The following is an 11,414-nucleotide window of genomic DNA, read 5'->3' on the forward strand; positions in this document are numbered from 1 at the left end:
AAATACAAAATAACAAACACAAAAACAACGCAATGACCATACTGAGAAAGCAATGCTCCTACTGCACAGAAGAGTACCGAGAAAATAGTATGTGCAACAGGATCGCGGGCCGGCGCCGCCTGTTGGGCACGCCTACCGCCGGGGGGCGTATCAGCCAACGGATCGGTTACTGACAGTCTGCCGCTGCGGGCGACACAGCACAACTTGTGCAACTTGTCTCACGGGGGCCTCGCTTAGCAGAGAGGAGGGAGAGAGGTGGGGGAACGACGGAGAGAGGGAGAGTGTTGTGCGGGGTTCTCTGTATACTTTGCACGCCGGGCCGCCGAGACGCACACCCAAACGCCTGTCCTGTTGATTCGTTTAATGTTTCAGAGGGATATGGGGAGGGAGAGAAGGAGGGGTAGGCGCACTCATAGAAGCGCGGGGACGCCTGGGAGGTAAAGCGGGAGAGAGGGCAGGAAGAGTAAGGGGGACTGAAAGGGGGAAGCATGGATAGGGGAGAGAGAGAGGGGGGAGGGAGTGGTGAGTTTGAATTTTGTATTAGACAAGATAGTTGTGCCCGTATACGAACGTTCAATAACTCTGCGACTGATCGCTTTCTTGCGTTAGGTACATTCTCTATGTGGAAATTGTGCAATCGAACCTCGGTGTGATAATTGCACAACCTGGAAAAACAAGGGTCTGCCATTCCTTTAGGAGTGCTATACTGACTTTGATAAATCGAAGGAGCGACCAGCAACCGCCTAGGAGCTAGGCCAATTCTTGTATGGAATGCAGAGGAATCGGGCGGGTGGCCTACCCTCACCTCAGGGGCTGAGAGAGCAAGAATTTGGAACGCAGCGACGTAGCGAAAACTGAGTTTTCAACTTAGAGAGAGCGGAGTAAATACTATGCGATCACCAGTCGGATTACTGTTGTTGATTCTTTTTTCCTTCCTGTTTCTTAATTTCGACCGTGATATTGAAACGCGAGCCTCCCCTCATTACGTTATTGCGACGCTTTTGTACGCGTAATGGTACTTGCGTTTGGGGCCTCGGGTGAGTGATATGTGATTCATCATCCCGGCTCATCGCGGCAGCTGCAGTGGCGGAGCGCCCCACTCATCATTGGGGCGGTACGGGGCGTCGCTCTTCTCACTGACCTGGAGAGAGAGAGAGAGAGAGAGAGAGGCAGGCGAGGTTTACCCGGACTGCTCTCGGCCCCGTCTATGCCTGCCAGGTCTCTTCTTTATGTATCGAGCACCTGCCCGCGGAGCGTGGCGGGGCGTGGCGGGGGTGTTGGCAGCGCAAGGTGTATACGAGTACTCGAGGTGTGTGAGATACCTTGTTGGTTACATCACGCGCGGGCGTCAAAAGGTGCGTCAGTTTGCACCTCTGACAGTTTGAGCCCTCTGTGTGCGAGACAGAGAGAGACATAGTGAGAGTGAGAGGAGAGAGAGAGAGAGAGAGAGAGAGAGAGAGAGAGAGAGAGAGAGAGAGGACTAGCCCCCCTCTCACCGCTCTCCCCCTGCCCGTCCTGCCCCGGCCAGAAACCCGAGCCCCTCCCCCTCCCTCTGAGAACGACGTAAGTGTGCGGGGTTTCATTAGCAGTTGCAATGCGAGAAGGGCGACGGAAGAGGGTGAGGCCGCCCCTCCCCCGCGCTGCAGGCCCCGCCTAGCGAGGAGGGCTTAGCTGCAGCCCGAAAACAGCAGTGCGCGCGCCGCCCGCCTCTCGCGGGGTGGGGCGCGCGAGTAACGGGAACGGGACGCACTCTTCGTTGCATTTATATAGTGCCCCTGTTCACGCCTTCCTGGAGCCACTCTTGTAGCATGCCGTGCGACCGAATTTCTGATGTGTGTGCGAGTTGCTTGGGTTACTGAGAGATCATCCTGCAGAAATCGCGTCTGCTTCTCTGAGCTTCATTCGGCAAATTACGGTAGAGCTCGGCGCCTGCGAGACTCGGGGTAGGCCACCCCGCAGTACACTCATGCACTGCAGGCACGCTGTTGCCTACGTACCAGGCGCTATGAGAGGCAGCATCGTCTGAACTTAGCTGGATCGTAACGGTGAATTTCGGACGCGTTTTCTTTGTGGATGACTCCTGACGCCGACCATGCCCGGTCTTCTTCACAAGCCCCTTTGCGCTTAGGCAACACGCGTGCACCTGTGCACTGCGGTAATAGTACAGTATCATCACTACAAAACATGTCTGTTGGTTATTGCGTCTGCACCCCATTCTAAACAGTAAGAGTCATGTCGGTACGTACCAACTTACCAACTTGAATATGCTTCACAATACTCCAATCTTAAAATACTCCAATCGTAAAAATGGTGTCTCACAATCAGTTTAAAACATTTTCCGTGCGATAATTCTCATCCTAAAGCATACTACTCTTTGCTGTGTGTTACCTGGTGGCTTTAACGCTTTTTGCTATATGTAACCTATCTGTTTTCACTGTAAAAAACATCGTCGTAAATTTACAAATTTTTTGTAAACTTAAATTATAATTTAAGTTGTAAATTTACGAGAGCACATTTTTTACTCGCCAATTAATATTAATTCGATACGTACTGCATGTATTTTTTCGATTACAAATTGTAATTTTACAACTTGCGTCAAGCAAAATTTTCCTGTTAACCTACCTACTATTTTTCACAGTGTTTTGCCGTGGGACCTTTTATTATCAAATGCCATGGACCTTGTGCGGTATACTTGAATTGTCGCGCGCCTTAAGTTTTGAGGTGACGTGTTTTGTGTTCTTCTAAATGTGGCTCTCATTATGGTGCGTTGCGGGGCTGCTGCGCAAGATGAACACGTAACACCAGAAGCGGCGGCCCGATGAGATGCACGCGCACCGCCCAGCGCGCAGCTTCCGGGTGAGGAGCCGCGCTGTAGCGGAATCACTTCCACCGCCCGAGAAATGCAGTAATGGCGCATGAAAGTGCGCAATTTATGTCGGAACTCCACTCGGATCATAGTTTCTTTGGTTCTTAGAAATCCATGAAAAAAATAATTTTATCACATCAGAATCAATTTTCGTTGGAAATAGCTTTGATTGGAACGGACTGGGCCTGCACTGTTAAATTCTTACACATAATAAATTTGTGAGCTGCGCAGAACTTGGTGGTTTAGGGTTTGGTAATTCAATTAATTTTCTTTGTAATACGAAGCAATTGTATTCCAGCGTACGCGAAGCACTTGCAAATGCAAATTTGTATTACAGTGGAAATGTTTTGCGGAGCTTTCAAACAGCAAAGCATGCTTTGTATGCCTTTGCTTTGTATTTACAGAGCTTTGCTTTGCAAAGTTTTAACTGTTTTAGCTCTGTATACATCAAAGCAATGTCACCAAAATATCCTTCAATATTATCAATCAATATTGTAAATGGATTAAGAAATAAATCAATTTTTTGACTAGGAGAGTGCAGGATGCAAGAGAAAGAACGAAGGGAAGGAACATTGGAGATGGGCAAAAGAGAAAGAGAACGTCTGGAGCAGGTGAACTGGGCAAAACGGATGGGAATAAGGTGGACGAAAAAAATAAAAAAAATTACTTCTACTCACACATTGAATGCGCCCCTCATCCTCTCCTCTCGTTTGGTCGTTGCCGCGTGATTGGCTGCCTTGACATGGGTTTGCGAACGAGGCTGTAAGTAATGGCCGCGGCTCGACCTATTACGAGCGCGGAACACACATGCTCTCTCTCTCTCTCTCTCTCTCTCTCTCTCTCTCTCTCTCTCTCTCTCTCTCTCTCTCTTACACACACTCACACAGTGTACAAAATGGCGCGCGGGGGGTAATGATAGCCTGGGCGCCGCGGCTGGTCTACATACGGCGCCAATTGGCGGTGCGGCGGCGGCGCGGCTCGGCTCTGAGCTCGGCTCGCCGGACGCGCGCACCTCGGGCCGTCACGCTACGCCGCGCCGAGCCGCCGAGCCGCCGTGCCAATCACTACCGCCGCCGTGTAGTAGGAGCCTCTCGAAATTGCTCCACTCAAGTGTGGCGCGGTGGGGCCGCCCGCCTCGCTCCTCTCACACTGTGTGTGTGTGTGTGTGTGTCGGCGCGTCCGTGTGCCGCTATGCTGTTCGAATTTTCTGTGTTCTTGATCTCTCGAGAGCCTTGGCTGAAAGGCCACAGACATCATAGCGGCGCAAACCTTTCTAACGCCGCCCTGTCAATTTCGTCATCGTCCAGCTCGAAAACTTCTTTTGCCTGGTGTATTGTATCTATTTTCTTTCTTTTTCAGGATAGGACCTTTTCAAAGTAAGTATTTTTGTGAAGTTCTTAGTCGAAATAGAAATGAAGATTTCTTGACTGATAGTTCATAGATTGCACACTTTATTATCATCCCCAATAACAACTTATCACAATTAAAAAAATCATACACATAACTTAAAATGTCCCGTTTACACAATTTGTCATTCACATTTACAATATAAGTAATATATTATTATGACTTAATTAAAACTATTGCTTTGTACAATCGCTCTATACGGTATACACAGCCGGGTATAGTTTGCCGCACAACAATGTGTTCAGATCACGCCCGCAAACTATTTCACCATGAACATCACTTTGTTCGACAAGAATGTGTTTGGTATGAGAGTTGTTCATCGTCTAAGCTTCTACAACATAAGTCATAATAAGGAAAGCCTGCGTTTAGCCTTGTGCGTTGAGAAACAGTGGCGTAGGCGGACAACCGCCTGTTTATTGTTCAATGCGATTTGATCTGCTAAATATTTCGATGTCATAGTTTTTTCATTTAATGCTTTAGCGCAAACCTGCATACATTTTCGCAGGCCGAATAATTAACGAATGGTAACCAACAATCTTATAACTTGCAAGATATATATACTGCAGATAACACAGTACTGCCGTTTTCATTTCGTGAAGTGTTTTTAATTATGTCTATCACGTACCAAGATTATATCGAAACACACCAAAACGGTGATACCTCTGTAGTAACGCAGTAGTCGGACCGTCGGCATACAACGGCCCAGGAAGGTGTGGGTACAATCACAGCTCTCTCTTAGTCCCTGTCATGTTTGGTGAGCTGAAGCGGCTGCCCGTCCGACGAGGTCCTTCGCGTCGTGAGCAGGTTGGCGACAGACAGCGGGTTGCTGTCGACGTCCACGTCCGAGTCCGAGTCGGACATGTCGGTGGAGGGCCTCCGCTGGCCGGGTCTCCCTCCCGCTGCAGCCGCCCGCTCCTCGGCCTCCATCTGCTGGCGCAGGCTGCGCATCTTGTTCTCGTAGTCGGACACGTCCTCGTCGTACTCGTGCACGTTGATCTCCTCCGAGTCGGACGAGTCGTAGGAGGGGCTGCGCTGCACGAGGCTGCGGAAGGCGCTATTTCTTCCGCCCATCAGCGTGCGCGGAGCGTAGCCCGGCGTGGTAGAGGGCGGGCGCGGGGGCGAGGAGCCAAGGGTGGAAGCGGCCGAGCCCAAGCCAGCCGGGGGGGCTGGGGGGCCCTGACTTGAGGGGGCTACCGCCCCCCCGGCTTGCTGGGCTTCCTTGGCGGCGCGCTTTAACAGGTTCATTCGCTGGTGTCGTCTCCACTTCGCTCGTCTGTTAGAAAACCAAACCTGGGAGTCAATGGAAAAGCGAAGTGTTGAAATGGTGACAGAGGAAACGTGACAAAGTTTCAATGTAAGCAGGCGGCAAGATCAGGGCAGGCTATGTTTCTTTCGTTGCCGAGTACGGCCAATGTCCGTTCTCCCGGACTATTTTTCCCGATCCCTTTTTGTGCAGACGCGCTCCGCTATGCGCCGCTATGCCGCCCGGGCGCCGCCGCTGGTTGGCGGGGCCCTGGCGCTGGTGGGGGCGTCGCGCCTGGAGTGGGCGTCTCCCCGTGGCGGGGCGGGGGCCGCAGGGGGGCCGCAGGGGGGCCGCAGGGGGGCCGAACGTGACTTACGCCGTTGCGTGCACCCGGGGCATAACCGCCATGGGTGTGGCCGCCTCCGCGCCGCGCCACGCCCGCGGTGGGCGGCGCAATCGGACGCGCTAAATTACCCGCCCGGGTTGTGCCCTAGTCGGACATGTACGCCCAGCAGTGCGCGGGGTGCGTCGCGCCGACGCCGAGTTATGTTGTCGCTGACGGTCGGGAGGAGGGACTCGACAACGGTGAAACAAAGCCTGCCCCACCCCGCGTGCGCAAGTAGGCACCATACATACCTGGACGCGAGCCTCCGACAAGCTGGTTTTGCCCGCCAGACGCTCTCTGGTCGACACGCAGGGGTAGTGGCTCTTGTCGAACTCGCGCTCGAGCTCCTGCAGCTGCTCGGCGCTGAACGTGGTGCGGTTGCGCCGGAACTTGGGCGCCTCCGACGAGTCCGAGCCCATGGCGTCGTCCGGGTCTGTGGGGAGGCATGGAGGCGTTTAGAATGGTGTACATGGGGTGAAGTGAAGAGAAAGTTGTGCTTTTAGCGGGAGGCGAAGGCTTACCCATGAGTCGCGGCATGCCGAGGATGTCGGCGTTATGAGGGAGGAAGTTGGGGTCCAAGGGGTGCGGGTGGCCCGGGTGGTGCGAGAGGCCCATGGACATCCCGGGTGGGGTCGCCCTCGACGGCGTCGACCCCGGCGAGGGCAGCGTCTGCGGGGCGCCGTGGCCTCCCGGGCCTGGCAGCGACCCCGGGCCACCCTGGGGACCGCCCCCCGCTCCCGACGAGGGCCAGAGGTGGGCGGCCGCCGCCGCCGCGGAGGCGGGCCAGTGGAAGGCGGCGTAGGCGGGGTGCGCGTGGACGCCTGCGGCCACGCCGGCGTGCACTTGCTGCAGGACGAGAAGAAGTGTTACATACGACATGCCTCTGAATGATTCCTGAGAACTTTGCACAGCTGAAATCAGTTTCAGATTTGCTAAAAGTTGGCTAGTTTTTTTTATCCAGTGTCGACTACTCCGGGGGCACTCACCTGCGCGTGGGCGTACAGCCCGTAGCCGGCTGCCCGGGCGAACTCGGCCGCCGCCCGCTCGGCGGCCCTGTTCCGGAGGATCCTGTTGATAGAGCTGACGGAAGGCGCCGTGCCGTTGGTGCAGACGCCTGCAACAACAAAACAAGAGTCGTGATTAGACACATTTCCATACATGTGGCGGAGTGTTATTGCGGGCGCTTTTAATTGGCGGTGCCCGGCGGGGCCGCCGGCCGCCATTGGCCGCCGTGGCTCCCGGCCGCTCGCCCGCGATTGGGTCCCGCGGCCCGCGCAACACGGCGCAACGCGGCGCAGGGGAAGTCGGAGATTATCTCTCCGTGTAATTAATTACTCTTGTTCAGGCGGCGGCGCGGTATCCATCCGCGCGCCCCACCCTGCCGCGCTACACCCCGCCGCGCCCCGCCCCGCCCGGCCCCACCCCACCAGCACGACAACGAGGAGCAGGTATTGAACGGGCGTGCAACAACCACTGTTGCGAAAAAAAAGTAATTAGAATTAAATTGTCAGGAAATGTTAAGTTGTGATTTATAGAACTAAACGATTACAAAGTTATCAAGATACCGTGCATTAACTTTGTCGAGCAGGAATGAGGTATGTATATCATACGTGTACAACATTGCATGTTGACAGTTTTGTTACGAAACACACACTGTAAATTTACAAAGGTATATGTCACAGAGTGACTACAGTACTGCTGCCACTACTTCGGAGTGGCGCGATGGATCTATGTTTTTCTGTACGCCAGCCAATAAGCTGGCCGCGGTGCCGCCCCCTGAGGGGGGATGGTGACCAGCGACCCGTGCGGCTGACCCGTGCTGGCGAAGCCCCTGCGGGCCCATTAGCGGCTGGTTAGCCGCGGGGCGGCCCCAGTGGCCCATTAGCGACCCATTGGCGACCCAGAGCCGCCCCCGGCACTCGGCCTGGTCCGGCCCGGCGCACATCGATCCCCCACACGACGCTGTCCATACGCCATGCAAGGATTCCCCCGAGCGCTAGGCTAGCCCGGCCCGCTAGGCCCGCTAGGCCCGGCTGGTCTCCTCCCCCGCGCTGCGCCCGCCGAGGCGCCCCGCCGCCCCTATGTAGGACAAGCTCGCGCACACGCGCGTCACCCCACCAATCGATTAGGGCCTGGGGTGGGGCGTTATGGCAGCGAGCACCGTTACTTTTAGACCCTGGGAGGAGTCACCTTCCGTGCCATGCAAGGCGAGGGGGCTAGCGGAGATTTCGTTTTGAGCCATTCAAACATATACATGTCGTACGGCATTGAAAGTAAAATTTCTGAATCAAATCGCTACTTCAGTCGATTCCTTTTCCCTGTTACACGCTGAGTCCCAGGAGGCTTCCCTTTTACATGCTATTGTTACCGTACATTTTGTCATCGTGGGACTCCAGTAAAACATGGCTAAACGGGTTAAGCTGTAGGCCTCAACGTGATACACGTCGGCCTCGTGAAACTGTCGAAACATGCACACTATGTACGGTTATTGAAATCGAATTTCTTGATCGAATTGCTACGAAAGTTGACTATTTTCCAATTAATCCGCAGCCCGCAGCAGTCAAACATGGGTGTATGGATAAACGTGTGGTGCTCAGAGTAACAGTTTATACCAAGTCAAAATGTCGGAATGTTGTGTATCTTGTAATAAGCCGCTCACCTATCACCCTATTTGTGCATGGCTTCGGAAGCGGGCTAGGCGTGCGGTCGGTATCGGCGTCCTTTATTCTTTTACCTTTGTTTTTTTTTTTTTTTCGCGCGGCGCTTTGCTAATGTACACCGGCCGTACACTGGGTCTTAAGAGGGACTAGGTCGGCTAGTGTGCTTGTTACCGTGCGGATGTGTTGACGTGGACGACACGGCGCGACACGGGCACCGCCGGGGGCCTGTCAGCCTGCCAGCAATAGGATTACACCCGGCTTGCTGCTCGCACGCTGCGCCCGCTGCGCCCGCACCCTCGCCCATTCAAACCCGCTCCCCCCCCCCCCCCCCGGTCCCTGCCCCCCGCGAGGAAATCAGATGCTGCAAATCAGAAAAGTTAACATCTTTCAGGAAAGTTTTGGGTGGTTTTTAGGATAATTCATCGTAACCGTTCGTGAAAGTTATTTCTTTCAACTAATTGTAAAAGTGTAAGCACTTTTCGCAGTTTAAAAACTTTCAGGACAATTTTGACGTTTATGACAATGGTGGCTGTGTTATTGACTTATTCATAACTTGAAATTGACAGATTTTGTTTTTCTTTAACATTGCACAATTTCACCTTAGCCAAACGATTTTACTATGTCATCTTAAATTCTTAAAGCCATGCGAATCCGTCGTAAAGTGGCACTGCCCGTCCCGTGCATTTGAATTTCCTCCGTAATGCGCATTGACATTGAGAAAAGAGCAGCCGACTTGGGAGGCAGGCTTCGAAGGACAAATGCAAGAAAGGGCAAAGCAAAGGGAGGGAGAAAAGTGAATATAAGCGAAAAAGATGAGAGGCGACGACGACAGAGAGGATGGTGGGGAAAGGACACGGAGAAGGAGTGAAAACGAGGAAAAGGCGTAGGACGGTAGCGGCTGGGGGTGACGCTCGAGCGGTACGCCGGCCACCCTGACGAAGCGCGGTGTCAAGTTACCCTCTCAGGTAGGAGGGGACCTGACGGGGACCCCCGGATAGGAACTCGGGGACCACAAAGGCCCCTGGCAGGCCCGGCGCTGCTCGCAGGGCCCAGCTCCTCCGTGCCGAGAGGCCCCCGCCATGGCGGCCAAAAATGAGCCGATTAACCCCTTCACATCTCCCCAAACGCGAAGCGCTGTGACGACGACGCGTAGCGCGGACACGTGTGAAGAGCAGGGATGATAGAGGTGGTTCATAAAACGATTAGACGAGCAAAGACGACGACGAACGACGATCTGGGTGAGGAAAACAGATGCGGTGGCCTTGTCCTCCTCGTCCGCTTGTCGCCTCCGGCCGTATCCGTATTGACGGAGGTAAAAAGGGCAATCTCGTGTCGTGCGCCTTTCTGCCCCGTGAATAGGTGGGACATCTAAACAAATTAAGGCGGGTTTTGTGGGACGATGTCGCCGCCAGGTGCCTTCCTGTTTAATCGCTGCCGTTTTCCTGCTGCTGCCGCTGTCAAAACTGGAAGGGCGCATGTCCGTCCCATGTGGTTCGGTGGCCCGGTGGCCCGGGGGCCCTGCGCCCGCCTGCACGTAATAGGCGCCCCGTAACGGTGACATGTCGGGGATGCAGGCCATTATTATGCAGGCGGCTCGGGTGACAAGTGTCGCGCTTGGTGCCCAGCGGCGTGTCAGCCGGCGTCATCCCCGTCCTTTGGCAAAGAGTTTGGGGGGAAACTCTATTTTTGTTTTTTGGTGGTAGTGGTTGAGGTTGTGTGGCCTTGCAGCCCTCTGGAGCCCGGAGAGGAGTTAAGAATAAGGAAGATGTCTCATCGTCCCGCCACGCCTCGGGTAGAGGAGGGAAGGGTCAGAAAATCGGGCGGTGAGGCAGGCCGGGGCAGGCCCTCCTGAGCTTGTTGTCAGCCACCGGAGCTCCACCGCACGGGAGCTCACCGCCAGGCCGCCACACACCGCACCACACCAAACCACACCGCATTCCCTGTCGCTGCCGCCTGAGTGCACAGAGGATATGCTGAGCCGAGGCGGGCTGAGGCGGGCTGAGGGCGGCTGAGACAGCGTGGAGCCGGGGTGGCACACACACAGACACACATGCACGACAGGTGGGACTGGAAGGGTGACCAGGGTCGCTTAAGGTGCCTTTCGTTGTCATCGGAGAAGCACAAAATTCGACCGCTTTAATATTTCCTCCGAATCAATTTTAGAGTGAAACGGAGGGCTGTCGTGCAGAAATATGCTTTGCTGGATTGTCCTCCCAACCGCAACGCCCATTATGTTTGTCAAATTTGCAGTCAGCTTTATGACAGCTAGGAAAAATAATAGGTTTACGATACGAAATGGTCGTCGATATTTGGCGGGAGGTTCGGGTCCGGGCGGCGGCGGTTGCCTGGCACATGCGCTCATTCTCACGCCACGCGTAATCCGAACGCAGCTCGGGCCGACACAGGAGCCGCCGGCCATGGGCCATGGGCCCCTGCTCTGCCCTGCTCGCCCTGCTCCGCTCAGACAGCATGGCGGCGGTGGTGCGGCCCCCCAGGCCCCCCGGCTCCCCCCGGCCCCGCCACTGACTCATCAGCCTCGGGGCCGCTGCACTGGAGAGCTGCTGCTGCGGCTGCATGACGCATCATGTGCCCTGCACAAAAAACAAATCTGTTTGTGGGCCGTCGCTTTAATTTGAACGAGCTGATTGACGCGGCGGCGGCGCGTTGAACGGCTCCTCACGCACGGGACGCTCATGGTGGCTGCCGCGACGTGGAGGGAAGGCTCGTACGGAATGCGAGTGGGACGCCGTTCGGCGTCGTCAAGACTGAGAGGAGTGGTGTGCGAATAAGTGCGAACTTCGTAGACGCAGTTCGCAGAATCAATACATTATTACCCTCCCCCCACTCTCCCCC

General features: G+C 54.9%; 1 protein-coding gene across 3 annotated transcripts in view; it reads right to left on the reverse strand.

Annotated features, from left to right (window-relative positions):
• Positions 1–4,297: 4,297 nt before the first annotated feature.
• The window catches only part of LOC113217911 (paired box protein Pax-6-like), a 38,577-nt gene continuing 31,460 nt past the window's right edge, over positions 4,298–11,414 (reverse strand). For 2 of the 3 annotated variants that reach the window (XM_026438001.2, XM_026438000.2), the window contains exons 4-7: positions 6,888–7,015; positions 6,423–6,747; positions 6,153–6,334; positions 4,298–5,563 (exon numbers count right to left, since the gene is read on the reverse strand). In XM_026438001.2, coding sequence (XP_026293786.1) covers positions 5,009–5,563; positions 6,153–6,334; positions 6,423–6,747; positions 6,888–7,015 — 1,190 coding nt within the window. In that variant the 3' untranslated portion in view covers positions 4,298–5,008. The remainder of the gene's footprint in view (positions 5,564–6,152; positions 6,335–6,422; positions 6,748–6,887; positions 7,016–11,414) is intronic. The other variant, XM_026438002.2, reaches the window with a different exon arrangement.

This window comes from Frankliniella occidentalis, unplaced genomic scaffold (assembly GCF_000697945.3).
Source record: "Frankliniella occidentalis isolate FOCC.00 unplaced genomic scaffold, Focc_3.1 Scaffold304, whole genome shotgun sequence".
Taxonomy (NCBI): Eukaryota; Metazoa; Arthropoda; class Insecta; order Thysanoptera; family Thripidae; genus Frankliniella; species Frankliniella occidentalis.